We start from the raw sequence: 24,970 nt of genomic DNA, 5'->3' as shown, positions 1-24,970 counted from the left end.
ACATAAGGCTCCCCAGACTGGGGGTCCTGCGCCAGGACGATGAGCCCCCAGAACGCTTGGCTTTGAAGGCCAGTGAAACTTACTTTCAGGAGAGCCAGAGGGCTGTGGGAAATAGAGACTCCACTCTTAAAAGGCACACACAAAATCTAACAAGCTTGGGAATCTAGGGCAGAAGCAGTAATTTGAAAGGAGCCTGTGTTAGACCCATCTGCTGATCTTGGAGAGCCTCCTGGAGAGGCAGAAGGCAACTGGAGCTCACCATGGGGATATAAACAGAGGCGGTAGCCATTTGGGGGAGCTGGTTCTACCACGTGACACTGGTACTGGCAAGTGCTATTTTGGAATCCTCCTTCTAGCTTGTTAGTATTGGAACCCAGCTCTGACCAGCAGCCTATCAGCACCAGTACTGTGACATCTCAGGCCAAGCAAAAGCCCAGGCAGAGACACAGCCCCATCCACCAGCAGGCCTGCTGCCTTGAGACCCCTGAAGCCCACACCTACCCTGGAACCCAGTCCAGTCCACCCCAGGACCTGGCCTCGATCCACTGGGCTGGCACTAGCCCCAGCACCAACCTCATCCGTCAATGGCTAGGCACCATCCCATGATACTCTGGACCCCAGTCCAGCCTACCAGTAAGCTGAAACACCAACTCCAGGACCCTCAGGGCCATGCAGCCCACATTCCCAGGACCCGGCTCCACACACCAGTGAGCCTGCACTAGTCCCGGGAATCCCTGGGCCTCACTCCTGCCCACAAGTAGGCCAAAACACAAGCTCTGGGACACCTGGTCCCTGCAGCCAGAGACCCCAGGACCCAGCTCTGCCTACCAGGCTGGCACTAACCACCACCCACCAGTGAGGAGACACCAACCCCAGGATCATCACAGCCCTTCATCCTGCCATATCAGGACCCATCCCACACCAAAGCAGGCTGACACTTGCCCCAGGACCCCAAGGGTCCTGGCCCTAGACACCAGCTCAGGACACCTTGGGCTGCTCAGCCAGTGGCCCTGGAATTTGGTCCCACTCACCAATGGGCTGACACCAGCTTCAGGACACCGCTGGGATATGGTCCCTCCCACCAGCAAGTGGACATTAGATCTAGGACTCCCAGGCCTGCAACCACCCATTCCAGATCTCCTCAGGATCATTGGAGTACAGATTTAGGATAAATGAATCCCCTTATCAGTATTATTATTTTTGTAGAATATTAGAAAAATCTTAAGAAAGAACGTGAAAAAAGGATATGGTTCCCAAGGATACCAGGAAAAACTTCCACCAAATCAACCGCAGTTAAATTTCTCTGGATGGGACCTCGAGATGGTCTTATACAACCAGAACATAGTTTTGGAAGTGAAAAACTCACTTCAGAACCATCACAGTTTCAAAACAGAACTGTGGACCCATAATAAAAACAATATTTTATAAAATTACATAATTTCTATTGTGTTCATTGTTGCTGCTTCAATATCCCAGTGTCTGCCCATATGATATACAAATGTTTTTCAGAACTTTTCTTGCACACTGATCATATACATATATTATGTGTGAATTCCTGTGAAGAAACTAGGATGTTTTTATTGTGCTAGGTGTGTGTTACATTTAGTAAATCCAATAATCAAATACAGGCATTAGTAAACCAGTGTTACAACTGCAGCATATAGGCTGTGAAGGCAGAAGTGCAAGGGTGAGTGACACACATGACATCTAGGAAGGAGAGAGGGAAAATGGGGTTTGATGTTGAAGACCTGGAGGAGAAATTAGCATATGCAATTATTCACTTCAGAGGGTGATTGAGGAAAATGGATGCCTAAAGGGCAATCATGATCTAATGGTGCTGGCTACTGAAAATACAAATTAGAGCAAGGACTTTACTGCTTAAATAACAAACTATAAGTTCCAACCCTAAGAAAATAGTATTAATAGGACAAGCATACCTCATTCAAACTTTTTTCAACATTATCTGTATCACAGAATTCACTGTAAAACATAAGCAAAAACGGAAACACATTGTGGAAATAACTGAATTTGAAAGTTCAAAAAACAATTCCTGTTCCAGCCTTTCTGGTAATCTCTAAGGTCATTATTATTTTTGTAAACATTTTATTTACCTCTTTCATTCCCTAACTCCCTAAGAGATTGGGTACAATAATCCAGAAGTTTTTAAAGGTAAAGTGAAGAAACTGGTAAGAAAAATCAAAGGTACTACAATCAAACTTCTTTCAACATACCCCATATTCAGAATTATTTAATATACATAAATAAGGAACCAAAAATAGTACACAAATATCTAAATTAAAATTTCTTGGCCCAATTTACTTCTCCACATCCCTGAATTCTGAATTTACTATTCCTATATGTTCAGACTTATCCAATTCTAATTTTTTACATTCTATTTCTTATGACATTTAAAAGACAAAACTTTATGACCCACAATTATGTATCATAGGATGACAGGAGTGTTCAATGAGAGTAGCTCAAGCACCAGTGTCCACTGGAGCAGCCAATAAGGTCCTACAGCCCATGAGCCACAAGCATTGTCCCAAAGTGTGTGGGGAGGTGACCTGGGATGAACCTGGGTGTACTTCCTTGAAGCTTCTTTTCAAACATGGTTATTTAGTAATATGAATCCAGAGCTGGAAGAGGAACATCTCTCTTGACCTCTGCATTAAGTTAAGAGAAAGATGGTGAGCAGTAAAAGAACCAAGATGACTTTCTTCTTGTCCTTGCAGTGTTCCAATATTAATATTAATTATACTGTTAATATAATCTAATTTCCATTGCATTTTCCTCTTAGCCCAATGGCTTTTTGTTTGTGTTTCTGTGAGCTATTATTTAATTCAGAAGCAGTTGGTGATTTTCCTGTTACTTTTATTTTTAATTGATTTGTAGTCTCCCATTTCTGTGGAGAAAGAACATGATCTGTCTTTTCAACCTTGGAAATTTATAATGATTTGCTTTAAAACTCAATTTTTGGTTAACTGTGATAAGTTTTCTATTTGTATTGTTAAATTGGTTGAAAATTCTCCTTTGGATTAAGATGTAGAAACCTGTAAAGAATGTCACTCTCAGCCAAACAATGAGACAAACACTGGATACTATACAAAAAATAAAACTTTTCTTGAGCCCATCCAAAAAAGTACAAAACCCTTTTGTAGAGACCAAACACATAGAGGATTTCACCTATGGCAGAGCCCTATTAGCTTAAGAGAAAGAATGGGCCAGGGCAGGATACTAGAGGGAGATTTTCTGAATAGTGCAGGCATAAAGGGGGCAATGCCTGAGCAAGGAGAGGGCATTAAGTTCTGGTATTTCCAGCCCAATTTGGAATCAATCTGGTGACTCATCATACATCAAGAGCTCTCCTTGGGACAAGGAGAGCCAGGACCAATGAGCCCATTATTAGGATCATGGACCTTCCCAGGACAGACCCCCATCCTCCTTGTCTTCCACCTGCCTCTTGTTTGCAGAAAAAGATTAGCATGCTAGGCCTTCCTTGAGTTCCAAAGAATAAACTTAATCAGAGAAGTGAGAAAATACAGAAACAAAGGAAAACAGTCAAGCAAGACAAAATAATAATAGTTTAGCCATTACACAAAGTCAAGGACCTTTATTTCCTCCACAATGGCTATAGATAATATTCTGAGCCATATACTTTGAGCTGTTTTGCAGATACTGAAACCCCCATCAGGTGAAAGAAGTTAACTCTATACTGACCACAAGCATGTAGACCCCCAAACCGGTTCAAGCTAGAAGGTTGATGATGTTGATTCCCATTATACTTCACCACCAACCAATCAGAAGAATGTCCATGAGCTGGTCAACCCCCCCGCAACCCTCTCCCTCACTCTGTTTTTTAAAACCCTTCTCTTAAAGGCATTGGGGACTTCAGGCCTTTTGAGTATTAGCCATCTGTGCTCCTTGTTTTGTACCTGCAATAAACACTGCACTTTCGTTCACCACAACACGGCGTCAGTAGGTTGACTTTACTGTGTGTGGACGAGTAGACCCAAGTCTGCTTCTATAAAAATTTTTGCGACCCAGATGGGACAGCAGTCCTGATTGTGCATCTCGTCCATGGCACATCAACACCTGTTCAGTGGCAAGCACTTGGGGCTGTCTTGGAGACAAAGGTGCTCAGGCAGATGCTGGACAGGATCCAAGAGCATCCCAGATCTAGTTTTGGCCTTCTGGTGGGTGGGGCCTTCCAGATAGAGCTGGCTGCAGGTTCTAGTGTATCAAAAAAACTGGTACTGGCCTGCTGGTGAGTGGGGCTGGATTCTGGGGCAGCTGGCTGAGGAGTCCAAGGTATCTCAGAGCTGGTGTTGGCATGCTGGTGGGTGGGGCTGGGGCCCAGGATGTCCTAGGGCTACTGCCAGCTCAGTGGTGAGCAGAGCCATGTCCTAGGGCTCTGGCTGCAGGACCCTGGGTGTCCCAGGTCTAGTGCCTGTACTGTCATGTGCAGGGGCAGATCCTAGGCACTCTAGTGGACAGTGATGTGTACAGTGGCACCTGTGGGCTCAGGGCATCTTAAAGCAGCCTGCCTGCTGTTGGGTGGACCCTGCCTGGCTAATTGCTTGGCCTGAAACATCCAATCTTGGTGCCTACAGGCTGGTGGTCAGAGGCAGGGCTGGGCCCTGAGGCTTATAAGCTAAGCCTCAGGAGGAGGCCAAAATGGCACTTGTCAGCAGCAGTGTTCATGTGGTAGAAAGAGCTCCCCAAAATGGCTGCCAACAGTGTCTATGTGCCCAGAGTAGGCTCCAGTTGCCTCCCACCTCTCCAGCAGACTCTCCAAGATCAGTAGGTGGGTCTGACTAGGATTCTTTCAAATTACTTCTTCTGTCCTGGGTCCTGAATCTTGTGAGATGTTGTCTGTGCCCGTTTTTTGTTTTTGTTTTTGTTTTTGTTTTTAGAGAACAGTTGTTTTACAATACTGTGTTAGTTTATACTGGACAGCAAAGTGAATCAGCTATACGTACACATATATCCCCTCTTTTTTGGATTCTCTTCCCATTTAGGTCACCACAGAGCACTGAGTAGAGTTCGCTGTGCTATACAGTAGGTTTTCATTAGTTATCTATTTTACACATAGTATCAATAGTGTATATATGTCAATCCCAATCTCCCAATTCATCCCAACCTCCCTTTCCCCCTTCCATATGTCTGTTCTCTACCTCTGTATCTCTATTTCTGCTTTGTAAGTAAGATCATCTATACCAATTGTTCAGATTCAACATATATGTGTTAATATACAATATTTGTTTTTCTCTTTGACTTACTTCATTCTGTATAACAGTCTCTAGGACCATCCATGTCTCTACAAATGACCCAATTTCGTTCCTTTTTATGGCTGAGTAATATTCCATTGTATATATGTACCACATCTTCTTTATCCATTCCTCTGTTGATGGACACTTCAGTTGCTTCCATGTCCTGGCTATTGTAAATAGTGCTGCAATGAATACTGGGGTACAAGTGTGTTTTTGAATTATGGTTTTCTTTGGGTTTATGCCCAGTAGTGGAATTTCTGCGTCATATGGTAGTTCTATTTTTAGTTTTTTTAAGGAACATCCATAATGTTCTCCATAGTGGCTGTATCAATTTACATTCCCACCAACAATGCAAGAGGGTTCCCTTTTCTCCACACCCTCTCCAGCATTTATTTTTTGTAGATTTTTTGTTGATGGCCATTCTGACTGGTGTGAGGGGGATACCTCATTGTAGTTTTGATTTGCATTTCTCTAATAATTAGTGATATTGAGCATCTTTTCATGTGTTTCTTGGCCACCTGCATGCCTTCCTTGGAGAAATGTCTATTTAGGTCTTCCGCCCATTTTTTGATTGGATTGTGGTATTTTTTTTTATATTGAGCTGCATGAGCTCTTTTTGTATTTTAGAGATTAATCCTTTGTCAATCACTTTGTTTGCAAATATTTTCTCCCATTCTGAGGGTTGTCTTCATCTGTTTTTGGTTTCCTTTGCTGTGCAAAAGCTTTTAAGTTTCATTAGGTCCCATTTGTTTATTTTTGTTTTTATTCTCATTACTCTAGGAGGTGAGTCAAAAAAGTTCTTACTGCAATTTATGTCAAGGAGTGTTCTGCCTATGTTTTCCTGTAAGAGTTTTACAGTGTCTGGCCTTGCATTTAGGTCTTTAAACCATTTGAATTTATTTTTGTGTATGTTGTTAGAAAGTGTTCTAATTTCATTCTTTTACATGTGGCTTTCTGGTTTTCCCAGCACCACTTATTGAAGAGGCTATCTTTTTTGCTGTGGCCTCTCCCATTGCGGAGCACAGGCTCTGGACACGCAGGCTCAGTGGCCATGGCTCATGGGCCCAGCCACTCCGTGGCATGTGGGATCTACCCGGACCGGGACATGAACCCGTGTCCCCTGCATCAGCAGGTGGACTCTCAACCACTGCGCCACCAGGGACACTCAGCTCCATTTTTGTTTCTCAAGAGTGCTTTTGCTATTTCAGGTCTTTTCTGTTTCCATACAAATTGTAAAATGTTTTGTTCTAGTTCTGTGAAAAATGCCATTGGTAATTTGATAGGGATTGCACTGAATCTGTAGATTGCTTTGGGTAGTAGAGTCATTTTCACAATATTGATCTTTCCAGTTCAGGAACATGTTATATCTCTCCATCTGTTTGTGTCATCTTTAATTTCTTTCATCAGTGTCTTATAGTTTTCTATGTACAGGTTTTTGCCTCCTTAGGTAGGTTTATTCCTAGGTATATTATTCTTATCGTTGCAACAGTAAATGGGATTGTTTCCTTAATTCCTCTTTCTGATCTTTCATTTTTAGTGTATAGGAATGCAAGAGATTTTTGTGTATTAATTTTGTATCCTGCAACTTTACTAAATTCATTGATTAGCTCTAGTAGTTTTCAGGTGGCATCTTTAGGATTTTCTATGTATGGTATCATGTCATCTGCAAAGAGTGACAGTTTGACTTCTTCTTTTCCGATTTGGATTCCTTTTATTTCTTTTTCTTCTCTGATTGCCATGCCTAGGACTTCCAAAACTATGTTGAATAATAGTGGTGAGAGTGGGCACGCTTGTCTTGTTCCTGATTTTAGAGGAAATGCTTTCAGTTTTTCACCATTGAGAATAATATTTGCTGTGGGTTTGTCATATAGGGCCTTTACTATGTTGAGGTAGGTTCCCTCTATGCTCACTTTCCGCAGAGTTTTTATCAAGGCTTTCATAAATTCTGGTTAATTATCAACCGTGTCCCTGTGAATATTATTATTCTAAAATTTAACAAGGTTACCACTTCTGGCATGCCTACAAAATGCACTTAATACCTTCTTAGTCCATTTCTTAGGTCCCTTGGCCTCTCTTTAATCTTTTACTTCATTTATCTTACTATGAGCTATTCTGTGTAATTTCTTTCATCTATTTTCTAATTCACCAATTCTCCATCCAGCTGTGTCTCATCTGTTGTTTAAAATTTCTTGGAAGAAATTGACAAGAATACAATAATATTAGGGAACTTTAACACCCCACTTACAGCAATAAACAGATAATCCAGATAAAAAATCAGTAAGGAAATAGTGGCCTTAAATGACACATTAGACTAGTTGCACTTAATAGACATCTACAGGACATTCCATTCAAAAACAGCAGAATACACATTCTTTTCAAGTGCACATGAAACTTTCTCCAGGATAGATCACATGCTATGCCACAACCCAAGTCTCAACAAATTTAAGAGGACAGAAATTGTACCAAGCATTTTTTCTAACCACACTGTATGAAACTAGAAAATGATTACATAAAGAAAAATGGGAAAACCACAAACACATGGAGACTAAACAATATGCTAGTAATAAACCAATGGGTCAGTGAGGAAATCAAAGAGGAAGTTAGAAAATACCTGGAGACAAATGAAAATAAAAATACATCTTTCCAAAACCTATGGGGCACAGCAAAAGCAGTTCTAAGAGGGAAGCTTATAGCCATACAGGCAATGAAAGGGCGGGAGGAAAACAAATGAAAACAAACAGACAAAAAAACCCAAGACAAATAGCAAAGACAAAAAAGCAAACAGCAACAACAACAATTAAGAACAAACAAACAAACAAATGGACAGACAAAACCCCACATAGATGGTAAAAGCAGAACCAACCAACCAAACAAACAAAAAGAAACAAAGAAGCACACATACAAATAAACAAAACAAAAACAGGGAAAACAAAAAACAAGAGAACAACTAGACAAATAAATGAACCCCAAAATGAAATCAAACAACTAAAAACAAAACTGACAAAAATAAAAAACAAAACAAAAGCAGAATGCAAACTGAAGGAAAAAGCAAACAAAATGAACACACAAAAATGATAAAAAATAATTTTAAAAAGATAAAAAGGGTAAGAAAATTAGAACAAAGGAAAAAGAGATAAAAACAAAATAGAACAAAGGAAAGAAAAAAACAAGGAATAAACACAGAACAACAAAATAGTAACATAGAAATAGAAATAAAAAATATATATAAAAAATTAAAAAAAAATTTATGTGGGGATCTTTCTTGCCCTTTCCAGTGTCCAAGGTCTTCTGCTAGCATTCAGCTGATGTTGTGTGAGAATTGTTCCATCTGTAGATGTATTCTTGATGCATTTGTGGAGAGAGAAGAACTCCATGTCCTCCTAGTCCTCCGCTGTCTTGGTGACCTCTGTGTGTGCCCCTTAAAATGGGAGTCTTTATCTCCCACAGCCCTCTGTGTCTCCCTAAAGTAAGCGCTGCTGACCTTCAAAGCCAAACATTCTGGAGGCTCATCTTCTCAGAGCATGACCCCTAGGCTGGGGAGGCAAGTGTGGTGCTCAGACCCCTCAGTCCCTCAATATTGGGAGAACCTCTGAAATTGTACTTATTCTCCCATTTGTGAGTTGCACACATGGGGGTATGGGTCTTGATTGTAGCACACTGCATCCTTCCTACCCACCTACTTGTGGTTCCTTTTTGGTATTTTTAGTTGTAGAAGGTCTTTTCTGATAGGTTCCAGTCTTTCTCATCAATAGTTTCTCTGTAAATAATTGTAATTTTGGTGTGCCCATGAAAGGAGGTGAGCTCATGATTTTCCTACTCCATCATCTTGGGAACTCTCCTCCTGTTTGTTGGGAGTTTTTTTTTATTATTACTAATTCAATTTCACTACTAGTGATCAGTCTCTTCTGATTGTTTATTTCTTCCTGATTCAGTCTTTGAAATTGTGTGTTTCTAAAAATTCATCCGTTTCTTCTACATGGTCCAATTTTTTGCCTTACAACTGTTTGTAGTATTTTTTTGATTTTTTTGTATCTCTGTGATATTGTTTATAATTTCCCCTCTTTCATTTCTTATTGTGTTTGTTTGGGTCCTCTCTTTTTTTCTTAATGAGCCTGGCTAAAGGCTTATCAATTTTCTTTATTAAAAAAAAATCTCAGCTCTTGGTTTTATTGATCTTTTCTTTTGCTTTTTAAAAAATAAGTTCATTTATTTATTTATTTTTGGCTGAATTGCGTCTTCATTGCTGCCTGTGGGCTTTCTCTAGTTGTGGTGAGCTGGGGCTACTCTTCATTGCAGTGTGTGGGCTTCTAAGTGCAGTGGCTTCTCTTGTTGTGGAGCATGGGCTCTAGGCATACGGGTTTCAGTAGTTGTGGCACATGGACTCAGTAGTTGTGGCTCATGTGCTCTAGAGAGCAGGCTCAGTAGTTGTGGCACACAGGCTTAGTTGTTCCATGGCACGTGGGATGTTCCTGGACCAGGGCTCGAACCTGTGTCCCCTGCACTGGCAGGCAGATTCTTAACCACTGCTCCATCAGGGAAGCCCTTCTATTGCTTTTTATCTCTTTTTTACTTATTTTCTCTCTGATATTTATTATTTCCTTCCTTCTGCCGACCTTGAGCTTGGTTTGTTTTTTTCTTATTCTTTTAGATGTTGGGGTAGGTCGTTTATTTGAGATTTTTCTTGTGTCTTGAAGTAAGTCGGTATGGCTATAAGCTTCCCTCTTAGAACTGCTTTTGCTGTGCCCCATAGGTTTTGGAAAGATGTATTTTTATTTTCATTTGTCTCCAGGTATTTTCTAACTTCCTCTTTGATTTCCTCACTGACCCATTGGTTTATTACTAGCATATTGTTTAGTCTCCATGTGTTTGTGGTTTTCCCATTTTTCTTTATGTAATCATTTTCTAGTTTCATACAGTGTGGTTAGAAAAAATGCTTGGTACAATTTCTGTCCTCTTAAATTTATTGAGACTTGGGTTGTGGCATAGCATGTGATCTATCCTGGAGAAAGTTTCATGTGCACTTGAAAAGAATGTGTATTCTGCTGTTTTTGAATGGAATGTCCTGTAGATGTCTATTAAGTGCAACTAGTCTAATGTGTCATTTAAGGCCACTATTTCCTTACTGATTTTTTATCTGGATTATCTGTCTATTGCTGTAAGTGGGGTGTTAAAATTCCCTAATATTATTGTATTCTTGTCAATTTCTTCCAAGAAATTTTAAACAACAGATGAGACACAGCTGGATGGAGAATTGGTGAATTAGAAAATAGATGAAAGAAATTACACAGAATAGCTCATAGTAAGATAAATGAAGTAAAAGATTAAAGAGAGGCCAAGGGACCTAAGAAATGGACTAAGAAGGTATTAAGTGCATTTTGTAGGCATGCCAGAAGTGGTAACCTTGTTAAATTTTAGAATAATAATATTCACAGGGACACGGTTGATAATTAACCAGAATTTAGGAAAGCCTTGATTCCATAGATTCAGGGAGCATACTTGGACACATCATATTAAAGCTACAAAGTTAGCATATAGATCATAATAGCAGACAAAAAGACACATTGTATACAGAGCAATGCAAATACTGTGACAGTAAATCTCCTTTCATCAACAAATGGAAGCCAAAAGTGAGTGGTGAGAGTAAGTAACCATCCACGTAGTGTTGTACTCCTAGCCTAAGTATCATGATAAGACTTTGATAGACTTGAAGATGGACCACTCAGCACACCACAACAAGGATAGACTTACTGCCAGTCCTTAGCCATAAGCCACTTTAGATGTTACCTCTGCTGCACATAGCTACCTTGTCCAATGTTCTGTACTTCTTGAGTTGGCCCACTTCCAAGGACTGATCAAGGAGGTGACATAAAGATCTGGCTATGTTGGACCAATGTGAAATGACTTTAACAGGCCATTGTACCTTTAGAACTCAGCATGGGATCAGAAAGTAATTTTGGAGGGTCTGCGTTAGATGTGCACTTCTCCCTCTGCCCACACCTACCTCTCGCATCCCTTTCTTGGGCATTGAGCATGCATAAATATCCTGCACACTAAACACCATATCGATGTGTGTGTCCTTAGAACTTAATTCAGAATAAAAGAGATTGGAGACAACATGAAAAATCATGGTATCAATATTTACACCAACAGATACCATGTTAAAGGAACTTCTAAGGAATGTTTGCCACTTCTGGTATCCCTAGGAGATGTACTTTATACTTTCTTAGTCCATTTGTTAGGTTTCTTGATCTCCATTTAATCCTTTTATTCTCTTTATGAAGTATTCTGTATTATTTTTTAATCTACCTTCTAATTCACATATTCTCTCTCCAGGGGTGTCTTAGCTATTTAAAATTTCTTTACTCTTCTATTCCAGTGTTTATGATTTTCTGTACTAGAAAGCTTATTTGCATCTTTTTTTTTTTTTTTTTTTTTTTTTGCAGTATGCGGGCCCCTCACTGCTGCGGCCTCTCCCATTGTGGAGCACAGGTTCTGGATGCACAGGCCCAGCAGCCATGGCCCACTGGCCCAGCCGCCCTGCGGCATGTGGGATCCTCCCGGACCGAGGCACGAACCTGCGTCCCCCGCATCAGCAGGTGGACTCTCAACCACTGTGCCACCAGGGAAGCCCTATTTGCATCTCTTTGATAATTAGCTATTGATTACTCATGTATTATGTATCTTATCATCTATTTAAATATGTTAATTAACATTTCTTGTACTTTGATGATAAATCTTTACAGGTTTCCATTTTGGTTTATTGTTTATGCTGATGCTGGCATTTTGGAAGGGGGGATATTTGTGCTTGTTTTGGAGGACTTTAACTGTAGGAATATTTGTAGAAGCCTCAATTAAGGTTAAGCTCCCCTAGAAATAATTAGATTTGTATTTGCCATATATATGAGTTTACAAACAGAAATTAGTTGGGCCATGCTGATATTGTTAATTAGAACACCAAAGCTACATCAGGGCATTCTTTTGATTACAGATTCTCGAGGCAACATTTTATTCCCCAACCATAGTTAGGGACAAAATTAGAATTTTCCTTGGTTCTTTATTTCTTATGAGAAAAAAAGTCCAGTTTTTCACTATGGGTATAGTCAATTAAGCATTTATTTCATTTTTAAAAAAATATTTATTTACTTATTTATTTGGCTGCATCGGGTCTTAGCTGCGGCACATGGGACCTTTTAGTTGGAGCATGTGGAATCTTTAGTTGCAGTATGCGGGATCTTTAGTTGCAGCATGCGAACTCATAGTTGAGGCATGTGGGGTCTAGTTCCTTGACCAGGGATTGAACCCAGGCCCCCTGCATTGGGAGTGTTGTGTCCTTGCCACCAGGGAAGTCCCAGTCAATTAAGCATTTAGAATTATGTGTATGTCTCAGCTGTCTATTAATTTGAGCCCATTTTCAAGCACATCTGAGTATTTAAAATAATGTTTAATATAATTTTGTATATTACAATTTATAATTGGAGGATTTTCAGTTTTTCTACCCAATACCCAAACAATTTCCAAACAAGAAGTGTAAACGTCCCTTAAAAATATAAACCATACTAAGATCACTCAGTGGTAATCAGCTGATATTTAAGCTACGCTGCAAAGTTCCAGGCAACTTTCACACACATGCCTGGTGCTGCACGGGACCTCTTTTCTTGTGGGGATGTCCAGCAGGATAGGCTGACCTTTTACATGGTAGCCATGTGTCCTCAAAAAGCAAGACAGAAGGACATTCCCTCTTAAAGCTTAACCCCATAATTGGCATAATATAATTTCCACCATATTCTATTTATTGCTCAAAATAATCACAGCCTTCATCAGCTCAAGAGGAGGGGGAAATGAACAGAACCTCTCATTGGAAGGAGTATCCAGGAATGAGCAACATTCCTGGATCTAATATCCACTAAAACCAAGCTTCTTGAGATCCTTTTGGGTGCCATACACAGGGTACGGCCAAGAAACAAGTGTTTTGTTCATTATACTAAGGTGGCTGTCTATGGATTCGTTTACTCTTTACCTACCACTAGGAGAGGGACACCTATCATTTAGTGGAATCCTATACTCTACACCACAACTTTCACACTAAAGTGGAATGAAGTGTCTAAACATAGACACCCTCTCCCACTTGAAGGACCCTGTATGTAGACAAAGAAACACACAGGTAGGCAGCAAGGGAGATGTAAGTAGAGATTTCTTGGTGAAAGGAACTTGGACAGACAGGGTTTCAATATCTAATTTTTCTGACTTAGGGACACAGAGTTCTCCCATATTTCTCGTGGTTCCCTTCTTTCTTGGTCCTCTAATGCCTGACACTTCAGTTGTAATCTATCCCTCTCAACTGTGCCTTGAAAAGTACATATCCACAGAGTCATAAATGGGGCAGGTTTGAGGACAAAATTTAGGGAGAGGGAAAAGCATAAGAAGCCCTGGATATATGCCCTTGCATGATGTTGGAGTGTGGTTAAGGGAAACACTTGATTATACTTTTTCACTTGAATTAATTTCCAAATGGAGATTGAGGTAATTGAAGTTTATTCTTTTATATAAAGGTATTTCCTATCAAGCAGGTTGATCAAGAGAAGCATGGTTTCTGTTATCCTCTGATAGACTCACACACTCAAAGGCAAAACCATGCCTAATGGGTCAGACACTGAAGTGAGATTTAGGGAATCACCTAGGTCCTGGTGTCAGTTCTAATTCAGTAAATATGTGACTTTGGGTAATGCCCTTCACCTACCAGAATATGGTAAAGGAATCTGGGTTTTCAGAGGGATAGATTACACAAGCCAGTCCATTTACTTCAACAAGCACAATAACCTTGCATATTATTCCTACTTACAACAAATTTCACTCAGGTGCATGACAAAATACCTGCTCAAGTATCAGATCCACTGAGCTATATGGTTTCTGCTTATCTTCACGTCTCAAAGGCTGATGAATTTCACAATGCCTCTGTGTAGAATATTGCAGTTATTTCTGCAACGTGTTTCAGTTCTTGCTTATGTTTTACAATGAATTCTGTAATACAGATAATGTTGAAAAAAGTTTGAATGGGGTATGCTTGTCCTATTAATACTATTTTCTTAGGGTTGGAACTTATAGTTTGTTATTTAAGCAGTAAAGCCCTTGCTCTAATTCGTATTTTCAGTAGTCAACACCATTAGATCATGATTGCTCTTTAGGTGTCTGTTTTCTTCAATTACACTCTGAAGTGAATAATTACATATGCTCATATCTCCTCCAAGGTCTTCAACCTTGAACTCCATTTTCCCTCTCTCCTTCCTAGATGCCATGTGTGTCAATTATCCTTGCGCTTCTGTCTTCACAGCCTATATGGTACAGTTGTAACACTGGTTTACTAATGCCTGTATTTGATTATTGGATTTACTAAATGTAAAACACACCTAGCACAATAAAAATATCCTAGTAGGTTAGATTTCTTAACAGGAATTCTCACATATTATTAATGTGCAAGAAATGTTTAGAAAAACATTTGTATTTCATACGGGCAAACACTGGGATATTGAAGCAGCAACAATGAGCACAATAGGAATTAAATAATTTTGTGAAATACCATTTTATCCTATGGGTCCACAGTTCTCTTTTTGAAAATGCAATGGCTCTGAAATGAGCTTTCTGCTTCCAAAATTATATTCAGGTTCTGTACGACCAACTTGAGGGCCCACACAGAGATATTTACTTGCCATTGATTTGGTGGAAGATTTTCCTGGTCTCCTTGGGAATCATATTCTTTTAAAAAAATTCTTTCATAAGATTCCTCTAATATTCCACAAAATAATAAATAAGGTTCCTGAAAATGGGACTCATTTATCCTAAATATTTACTCCAGCGACCAAGGAGAGCTCTGGAGATATAATAGCCCATCAGAATTCTTCAATCTTGGACTGAAAAACACAGACTTTCACTGCCCATTCTTTAAAAGACACTGCCTCCTTCATACCTGAACTACTCAGGGAAGCTCTCTCTAGTATCTTGCAACGGCACCCCAATTCTTTTTCTTTATCTCACAAGGCTCTGCCAGTTTAAAAAAAGTATTTTGTTTAGTCTGTCCTGTAGAGACCTGTCCCTCTTCTGAGGGGCTCAGGAAAAGTTTGATTTTGTAGATTATCAGGAATTTATCTCAGTGTTTGGCTGAGAGTGATATACTTTACAGGTTCTTATATCCTACACAATAGGAAATAATTACAACTTTTTAAAAAGAAGTACAAATGGAATACAAAAATTGAAAAATATGTAGGTGTAAAGCAACATAATACTTTCTAAAAATTGAAAATGACAGAGTATCTGCTCCCTCACAGAGATAAGAAGAAATAAAATACTAAAATGAAATTACTGAACATTCACATTCACATAATTGTGAAAACGACTGTGGCAGGGCCACCTTGTTTCACTTAAGTGGTCACCAGTGTTCTCTTAATAAAATTGAAGAGGCAGGAGATATGTCTATATTTAAGCTCAGAATACATATCTCCTATGGGTTGAATTTGTACCTCTAAAATTCATCTATCTATGCTGTAAATACTCGTACTCATATGTGATCATATTTGGAATCTTTACTGGGTAATCAAGTTAAAATATGTTCATTAGAGTAGGTCTTAATCCAAATGAGTTGCATCCATATAAAAAGGGAAAATCAGACATAGATACATACATGTAGGGAGGAAAATGTGTGGAGGTGTAGGGAGATTTCAGCTATCCACAAGGCAAGGAGAGGGTCCTAGAATAGATGCCCCTTATGCATTCACACCTTGCATAAGATCCAACTCAGATGTAACCTTGATTTGGACTTAGAGCCTCCAGAAGTATGAGACAATAAATGTATGTTGTTTAAGTGACCCAATCACCAGCACTTTGTACAGAAGCTCTAGAAAATTTATATAATATTTAAATGACCTTGATTAGATTTATAAAACAAAGAAACAAACAGCAGATAAATAATCACACTTGTTACCCTACTGTCACCAAACCTGAACATCCCAGGAAGACTGTTACTGGTTCATTCAGGAACACCGCACTATAGAGTGAGTGGCCCAGTGACTGTGGCTACCAGTTTGGGTCCCTCATTGGCTGACTTGGTGTCGAGGTGGACTTGAACCTCTCTGACTGAATGCTCCCACCATCCCCATGATGTTGAGCTACAAGTCATGAAGGTTTTCCACTTCAAAAACAAGAGAATAAGGCCGAGAAAAGAATAGAATTAGATCATCTGAACGAGTTGGAGTAGACTTCTGATTCTAGGCAGCCTGGAATAAGTTGTTTCCTGAACTTTTTGTTGCACTTATTTCTATGCTGTATCGGAGTCCCCTTTTTAAGTGAATCCATAAACACAGTAATGGTGAAAAGGTTTCTGAATGTGCTATACTCTTCCTATCAATACTATCATCCCTGATTTGAGACTTATAACTGTTATTTAAGCAGTGAAGCCATTTCCCTCAGTTTGCCTTTACAATAAACCACAACATTACAAGGTGATTGCTCACTAGGTTCCCGTATTCCCTCAATCAACTGAAGTGAATAATTACTAGTTGTTACTCCCCTTTCCAATCTTCAACATCAAACTTTCCCTTTCCCCTCTCCATCCTAGATTTCCTATGTATCAGTCATCTCTGAGGTCCCAGTTATCACTTCAAAACCAATTATGGTATATTTTGAATATTTTGGGTTTTTTTAACTAATGTGTCCATTTAATTTCTGAATTTATAAATGTGAAAGAAACAAAGCTCATTAAAAATATTAATGGATTCTTTTTCTTAAAACGACTTCCTACATAATACGATATGTATTATATTTAGGTCCTTAATCCATTTTGAGTTTATTTTTGTGATTGCTGTTGGAGAATTTTCTAATTTCATTTTATTACATCTAGCTATCCAGTTTTCCCAGCACCATTTATTGAAGAGACTGTCTTTTCTCCATTATATATTCTTGCCTTTTTTATTGTAGATTAATTGACCGTAAGTTCATGGGTTTATTTCTGGGCTCTCTCTTCTATTCCACTAATCTATGCGTCTGTTTTAGTGCCAGTATTATACTGATTGATTACTGTAGTTTTCTGGTATAGTCTGAAGTCAGGGAACCATATTCCTCCAGCTCTGGTCTTCTTTCTTAAGATTGTTTTGGCTATTCGGGACCTTTTGTGTTTCCACACACATTTAAAAACTTTTTGTATAGTTCTGTGAAAAATGCCCCGGTATTTTCATAGGGATTACATTGAATCTGTAGATTGCCTTGGATAGTACAGTCATTTTAACAATATTAATTCTTCCAACCAATAAACATGGAATATCTTTCCCTCTGTGATGTCTTCAATTCCTTTCATCAGTGTCTTATAGTTTTCCAAGTACAGGTCTTTTACTAACTTAAGTACATTTATTCTTAGGTATTTTATTGATTATTTTTCTCTCACACTGGCAGTTTCTCAGTACTCAGAGTAACCATTTTTGTTAAAATAACAGCTCACATTTATTCATCAATTCCAGTATGTGTGGTATTTTGGGGACCTAATTAATGTTAAAAGAATTTAAAATTTACTAAATGTTAAATAATTTTAGTGTTTATGTGTAAGTACTCCCATTTCTGTTTGTGTTCTGTCTTTGCAGAAAGTGGTTTTGTCATTCTCTTCATTCTGATCACTGGAGGTTTTGATAAGAATTGGAGGTAATAGCTGGTGAATTATGTCCCATGATTTTGAGGAGCACTCTGCAGACCATGTCAGAGAGTTCCTGCTCAGGCCACGGAGGCTCAGCCATGGAAAGGTAAGATTGTGTGTGGGAGTAAAATGGCTGCCAAGTGGCCAAAGTCATTCTGATGGAGGCAACGACTTCAGTTAGGGAGGTCAGACTCGTTCAGGAAGCTCAAACTGAGTTTTATTCAATGTAGGTGGCTTAGGTGACAACTTCTCAGAGTTCTCATGCATAAATAGTAGGCATAAATCAGCTGAGGTGAACTTTGCCTACATGGGGCATAGTTCAAAGATTTTCTGGTAGAGGTCACGGAAAGTTTAAAGGTCACCAGATTTCCACTGTGATTGGTTGACTGGAGGCCAAGCAGGGGGCCATCCAATCACACGTGACATGGGGTGCCTTAGTGACAGGCCTCCCTGCTTTGCATTTTATCCAATCAGATATGAACATTGCCCGTGACGTCAGAGAAGGCAGGGAGTATAAACGGGGCCAACGGCACTCAACTGCCGCACTGTCCTTCCCTCTGAGCTGTGGGGAAGACGGTTCTGACATGTCTGAGCCTTCGTCTGAGACATCTGAAGAAAGCCTGGCCACCAAGGAAGCAGAGCCCTCCAAAGCTGAGCCAAAGAACCCGAAGCAGAAGACACCGAAGCGCCGCCGCCGCCGCGGCAGCCGCGGCCGCTGGGGCCGCCGCCGCTCTGACGGCTTCGACAGCTTTGCCGCCTATTTCCCCAGGGTGCTGAAGCAGGCCCACGAGGGCCTGAGCCTCTCGAAGGAGGCCGTGAACGTCATGGATTCGTTCGTTAAGGATATGTTTGAGCGAATCGCCAACGAGGCGGCGTGCCTGGTCTGCTCCAGCAAGCGCTCCACCCTCAGCCCCAGAGAGATCCAGACCTCCGTGCGCCTGCTGCTGCCTGGGGAGCTGGGCAAGCATGCCATGTCCAAAGCCAGCAAGGCCGTCATCAGATACACCACTGGCAAATGAGCTGCCTCCGGACCATCTGAGCATCTCAAACCAAAGGCTCTTTTCAGAGACACTCATTTGGCGGGAAAAGACCTGTAGCTCTGAAGAGTCCGATCCACTCTGGGTTTTCGCCCTGTGCCATGAGGGAAATACCATAAACCTCATCCACTCTGCTTGAGTATATGTCTTTAGTGCCATTTGTTCCACAGAGAATCACGAACTAGTCTTAGCCAAAGTGCACCTTGTCACTTTCCTAAATGGTCATTTCTACTTGTGGTTTCTCTGTTCACCCATTTTAGGGATTTTTATGGTCAAAATTCTTTCCATACAAGATTCACTGAACATTTTTATTGTCATTCTCCCAGCTGTATATAGCAGTATCATGCAGAGATTTTTATGTGGGATATAGTAACTGAAAGAGTGAAGTAGTGGACATGAAAATCTCACTTACACGTTCATACGCCTTTAACATATCTCAAATCTGAATTCAGTTAAGTACATAAAATAGGACCCAAACGCAGTGTAAAACTAAATAATCTAATTTTCTAGAATCAAGCACCATACCTCGTGAAATTAGTATTCTACATAATTCAGATTTCTCTGATTTTATTTTTTTATGCCTAAAACTTTTCAGTTTTTATCCAGAAATCTTGACTGAACTGTAATTCTGCATGGATGATGAGATCATCCAATGACAGCAGCTGTAGCCACAGTCTGAGGAGCAGCAGCCTATGAGGGACTGGGAGCCCGTGAGCCAAAGCAATTGGCCCAGAGTGTGGTGGGGCGTCCAGAGCTGAACAAATAACAGCCTTCCTGTGATACTCAGCCGGGAGAGTGAGCGGGAAGGAGGTGTGATAGTTTCCCTGTGGTTTTCCCTTCAAGTACTTGCTTTTAATCATGGTGATTTAAGTACACACAACCAGATCTGGTAGTGGGACATGTCTCTATCTCCTTGCATGAAAATAAGAGGGGGAAGTTCAGCAATTAAGAGAACTAAGATGACTCCTTCCTCTACCTCAAGTAATTTGAATGTTAATGCTTCTAATAATATTTATTGAATTTAATATCCATTGTGCTTTCTTCTTGGTGCATTGCCTTTTCTTCTAATCTTTTTCTAAAAATATGTTGCTGAATTTCAAGGATTTGTTGATTTTCCTAGTCCATTTTTCAAAAAATTGATTTCTAATTTCCTACATCATTGGAGAGAGAGAATGCACTCTATGATTTCAATCCTTTGTAATTTACTATGGTTTTCATTAGAAATTAATATTTCAGTATATTAAAATCTATTCATTCTGCACTTTTAAAATAAGCAACAACGATATGCTGTACAGCACAGGGAAATATAGAAATTATTTAATAATAACTTTAAACAGTATAATATATAAATATTTTGAATCACTTGTTATAAACCTGAACTAATATAATATTGTAACTCACCTATACTTTAAGAAAAAATATAAAAATTAAAAAGAAATTTTAAGTACCCCTGGATTAGGATGTACAAATCTGTGAAGGATGTCACTCTCAGCCAAAGAGAGAAAAGCTAGATAAACTGCAAAATTCCAACCTTTTCTTGAACCCAGTTTTAGTGCTTTCTCTATGTCAGGCTTTATAGATTTCTATGAGAGCTAACTTATTTTCCTATGAATTTCATTTCCCAATTTATTCTCATCCTCGTGTGAGCGTGTTATGGAACTTTCAGAATTATTTTATGTGTGATATGCAATAGAAATTGTGGAGGAGCAGTTATATACATCAACTACCCCTATTATACATTATCAACATATCCCAGTTTAAGCATACATTTAAATATATAAATGGGAACTGATAATAGCTTACAGAAGTGGCAAAACAAAATTTTCACAAACATTTCACTTTTCTAAATCCCTGGTTGTTGAAATTATTTGAAATATCCCTACAGATGTATCAATCAATTCTTTCCTAGCAGAGAATCTTTAAAATACAAACTTTCATGACCTGCAATTTTATATCCATTGAAGAGTGTCAAGGGAGAGCAGCTCAAGCTCCTGTCTCCACTGGGGGTCTGGCAGCCTGTGAGCTACAGCCATTGGCCCCAAATGTTGTCCAGTGACCAGGGCTGAACAGATAATAGCCTTTGTATGATAATCAAACTGGAGATTAAGGGGAAAGGAACTGTGGAACTTTGCTTTTTTTTTTTTTTTTGGTTCCTTACTTATATTTAATCATGGGGATTTAAGGACTTAAATCCAGAGCAAGTCATTTCTTCAGCCCCTTGCATCAGTTTAGAGGAGGTTTATCAGCAATAGGAGACCTAATATGTCTCCTTTTACCTCAAGTGGTTTGAATGTTAAGGTTCATATCTGTTCTTTTCCATTGTGTTTTATTTGTGTCCCATGAAGATTTTTATTTGTGTCATTTTTGTATAAGTGTATTGCCAAATTTCAAAGAAGTTGCTGATTTTCTATTTCTTGTTTAAAACAGATTTCTAGCTTCCTACGACTGTTGAGAGAGGATGATCTGTGGTATTTCAGTCTTGTGCAGTGTATTCTGATTTGCTTTAAAGCCCAGTACTTCCTCATGATTGTGAGGTGTTTCATTTGAACATGTAAAATCAGTTGTAAATAATCATTTTGACTGGGATGTACAAGGTAGTAAAGGATGTCTCTCTCAGGCAAACAATGAGACAAAAGCTATATAAGTTGCAAAATTCAAAAATTTCTTGGGCTCATTCTGTGGAGAGACAAAAAACAAAGTATTCTACCTTGGACACAGCACCACTTGCTGAAGAGCAAAATGGGGGACAGGACAAGACAGTAGAGAGAGTTCACAGAAAATTGCAAGTATGAAGGGGGCCAATATTACCTCCAGTGATCTCTTTGAGATCAGCAGAATTAGGATTTTGGCCAATAAGCCCCCTCATGAAGTTCATTACTTATTATTATTTGGGAAAGATGAAACTTAAAAGGTTTTGGAAAAAAGAGAGCTTGCTGCACAGCTTGCCATTAAAATCTACCATGAAATCAGGTGCATACCTTCCTCTGTGTAAGAAGTAGAAATTGTTGTACACACTGGAAAAAAAATTTCAGAACTCCAAACTCTTGGTAGAGCCAGGTGCCTTTTCTGAGAAACAAGTGTGGACCACTTTGAAAAGAGTTGACCTCAGAAAATCACTTAATGTCTATCATGCTAATGGCTGCTGCATCAAAATGCCAGTTTTTCTCCATATGAAACAGAGATTCATTACCAAGGTTATTTTTGCATGTTGGTCTCAAAGCTATGGTCTCTGTAAAAAGTATAAGAGCTCTAATACACCAGGACACTGCTATTGTGCTTTGGGTGTTTTGCTTTTGTGAAATCAGAAATGAAATAGGATCATTATTTATACATATTATATAATAGGTAATATGTTTACCTAATATGCATAATAGGTCTGGAGAGTGAAGACTGGGCATGCAAGGGTGAGCAACACATACAAAATTTAGAAAGATAAGAAGATAAAGGGAATTTTGTGATTTTTTGTTGTTGAAGATGGGAAGGGGGAGTGAGCGATTGTGATTATACACTTCCGTGGGTTCTTGCAGAAAGAAGGGTACCTAGTGAGCAATTGCGATCTAATGGTGTGTGTGGTTTACTGTAAAGACAACCTGAGGAAAAGAGTGTAATGTTTAATCCACAAATTAGAACCATCAACGCATAGAAAATAGTATTGCTAGGGCAAAAATATCCCATTCAAACTCTTTTCTCCATTACCCATGTTATGGAATTCATTTGAAGTGTGGATCCAAACACAGCAAACGAATAAGTAAACCAAAAAGTTCAAGGGAAAAAAAATCTATCCCAGATTCTAATCTACCTGGAAAAATTTTAATCTTGGAACTGAAGGGTCTACTCTAACTTCTTCAGGTAATCTGTGTCTATTCTTTTCCAGGCTTTACTATTTTTGAAAACAACCTTGGTGATATAGGCCTCGGATGATGGGAGATCCAATCAGAGAAGCTTAAGCACCACTCGCCTCTGAGTCAGCCCATGAGGGGCCAGCAATGGTGAGCTACAGCCATTGGTCCGGAATTCAAGCTGGTTTTCCGGGCTGAAGAAGTCAGTGCCTTCCTGGATGTTTAGCCTTGGTAAAAACTGACGGTATTAGGTTTGATTATTTGCCTGCTCTTTGCTTCTTTGCTTGATTGGTTGTATGTTTCTAATGGTGGTGGTTACCTGGGGCTGATATACAAAATGCCAGAGGTCCCTTTACTTGAAGGACACGTACATAATGTCTCACACTTCTGGAGGCCGGAAGTCCAAATCAAGATGTCAGCTGGTTTGGTTCCTCAGACTGCTGAGAAGGAAGCCTCTGTTCCAGGACTCTGTCCTTGGCTTGTGAAGATGGCAGAGAAACCCCTCTATCTGTTCACAGTTTTCTCCCTATATGACGGTCTCTGTGTCCATACTTCCCCTTTTATATGGATACAGGTCATTTTGTATTAAGGATCATCCTAATGGAGGCAGTTTAACTTGATTTCCCAGTAGAGATCTTATCTCTCTATACAATCACATGTCAGGTATTTGGGTTTAGCACATCAACATAGGAATTTAGGGAGAGAGTATTCAACCCACAGAAGACATGAATTTTGAGTTATAGGTGAGCATATCTCTTGACTCTTCAATTATATTAAGAGAACACTGGTTCTCTTCACCTATAAATACTGGTTTGATGTTTACGATGTGGTATAGTTACAGTTTTTGAACTCTTCCAACACATGTAAGCCTAGATTATTGATGGAAAATCTTACTTAAACAGATATTTTTGATGAATGAATGCATTGAAAACCCTGAGAAATCTGGAAAAAATGTAATGTTTTCATAATTGTGTATCATTTAGCGATCGCCGCATTGCAAATTACTTCAACACTTAGTGGATTAAAGCAGCAATTATTTATTATTTCTCATGTATCTATGGGTCAGCTGAATGCTTCTGCTGACCTGGGTGGTATTTCTCAGGATTTTCGTGTAGCCCTTCTCTCTTTATTCATCGTCCCTGGTAGAGTTCATATCACATCACTTCCAAATTAGCAATGCATAGATAGGACTTTTCTCTGTGTGCTAAAATTGATGTTTCATTTTAAGTAACGTTTTGTAGATACTTAGATTAAAAATAGAAAGAGAGGGCTTCCCTGGCGGTGCAGTGGCTGAGAGTCCACCTCCCGATGCAGGGGTGACGGGTTCGTGCCCCGGTCCGGGAAGATCCCACATGCTGCAGAGTGGCTGGGCCTGGAGCCATGGCCACTGAGCCTGCGTGTCCGGAGCCTGTGCTCCGCAACGAGAGAGGCCAAAACAGTGGGAGGCCCGCGCACCGCAAAAAAAAAAAAAAAAAAAATAGAGAACATTCGTGACTGCTTAAGGGAAAATAAGGTGAACCCTCTCATGTAATTTTCCTCAACTATTTGAACAGTGAATAGTTTTATTTATTTTAAAAATGTTCCTGACTTTCCACCTAGGTGAAAGGGGAAGAAACTCTTTTATTGTAGTCCCTATAAATGCATTGTGATTTGCTGAACAATGTTTGTTCAGTTTTGTTTGGTATTCCTTTTTTGCTTTTGAAAGAAATTGTAAATTTCCCTATTGATTAGGATGCTAAAACCTGAAAAGGATGTCACTCAGCTAAACAGTGAGACAAAATATGGACAACCTACAGAAATGAGAACTTTTCTTCAGGCCCTGAAAAACGGGACTGCACCGTCCTGGAGAGACAAAACAGCGTCTTTTTTAATGTTTTCAGAAACCCACAAACTCAGGATTAAGAATTGGGCAAGGCAGAAAACTAGAGAGAGCTTAACCACTCTGAGTTGTGTGGCTATGAAGGGGGCCATTGCCTGATCGAGGAGGACTGTAAAGGCCTTTTTTCCTTTGGTCCAGTGTATTGATAGAACTCGATTGGGCCAGTACCCCCCAAGAACTGTCCTTGCGGACATCAGACTAAGGATTTATGATAAATGAGCCACCGGAATGGGAATATTATTTATTTATATTCTTGAACATGGTATGAATCTTAT

General features: G+C 39.5%; 1 protein-coding gene across 1 annotated transcript; it reads left to right on the top strand.

The window, feature by feature from the left end:
- Nucleotides 1-18,416: 18,416 nt before the first annotated feature.
- On the top strand, nucleotides 18,417-18,959 carry LOC307069760 (late histone H2B.L4-like; the record flags this gene model as incomplete). Its single annotated transcript, XM_079728085.1, has 1 exon — nucleotides 18,417-18,959. One exon carries the CDS (start codon nucleotides 18,417-18,419, stop codon nucleotides 18,957-18,959), a length of 543 nt encoding a protein of 180 aa, XP_079584211.1.
- Between the last annotated feature and the right edge of the window lie 6,011 nt (nucleotides 18,960-24,970).

The sequence above is a fragment of the Hyperoodon ampullatus genome, assembly GCF_949752795.1.
Source record: "Hyperoodon ampullatus genome assembly, chromosome: X".
NCBI lineage: Eukaryota > Metazoa > Chordata > Mammalia > Artiodactyla > Ziphiidae > Hyperoodon > Hyperoodon ampullatus.
This window is presented reverse-complemented; position numbering and strand designations above follow the sequence as displayed.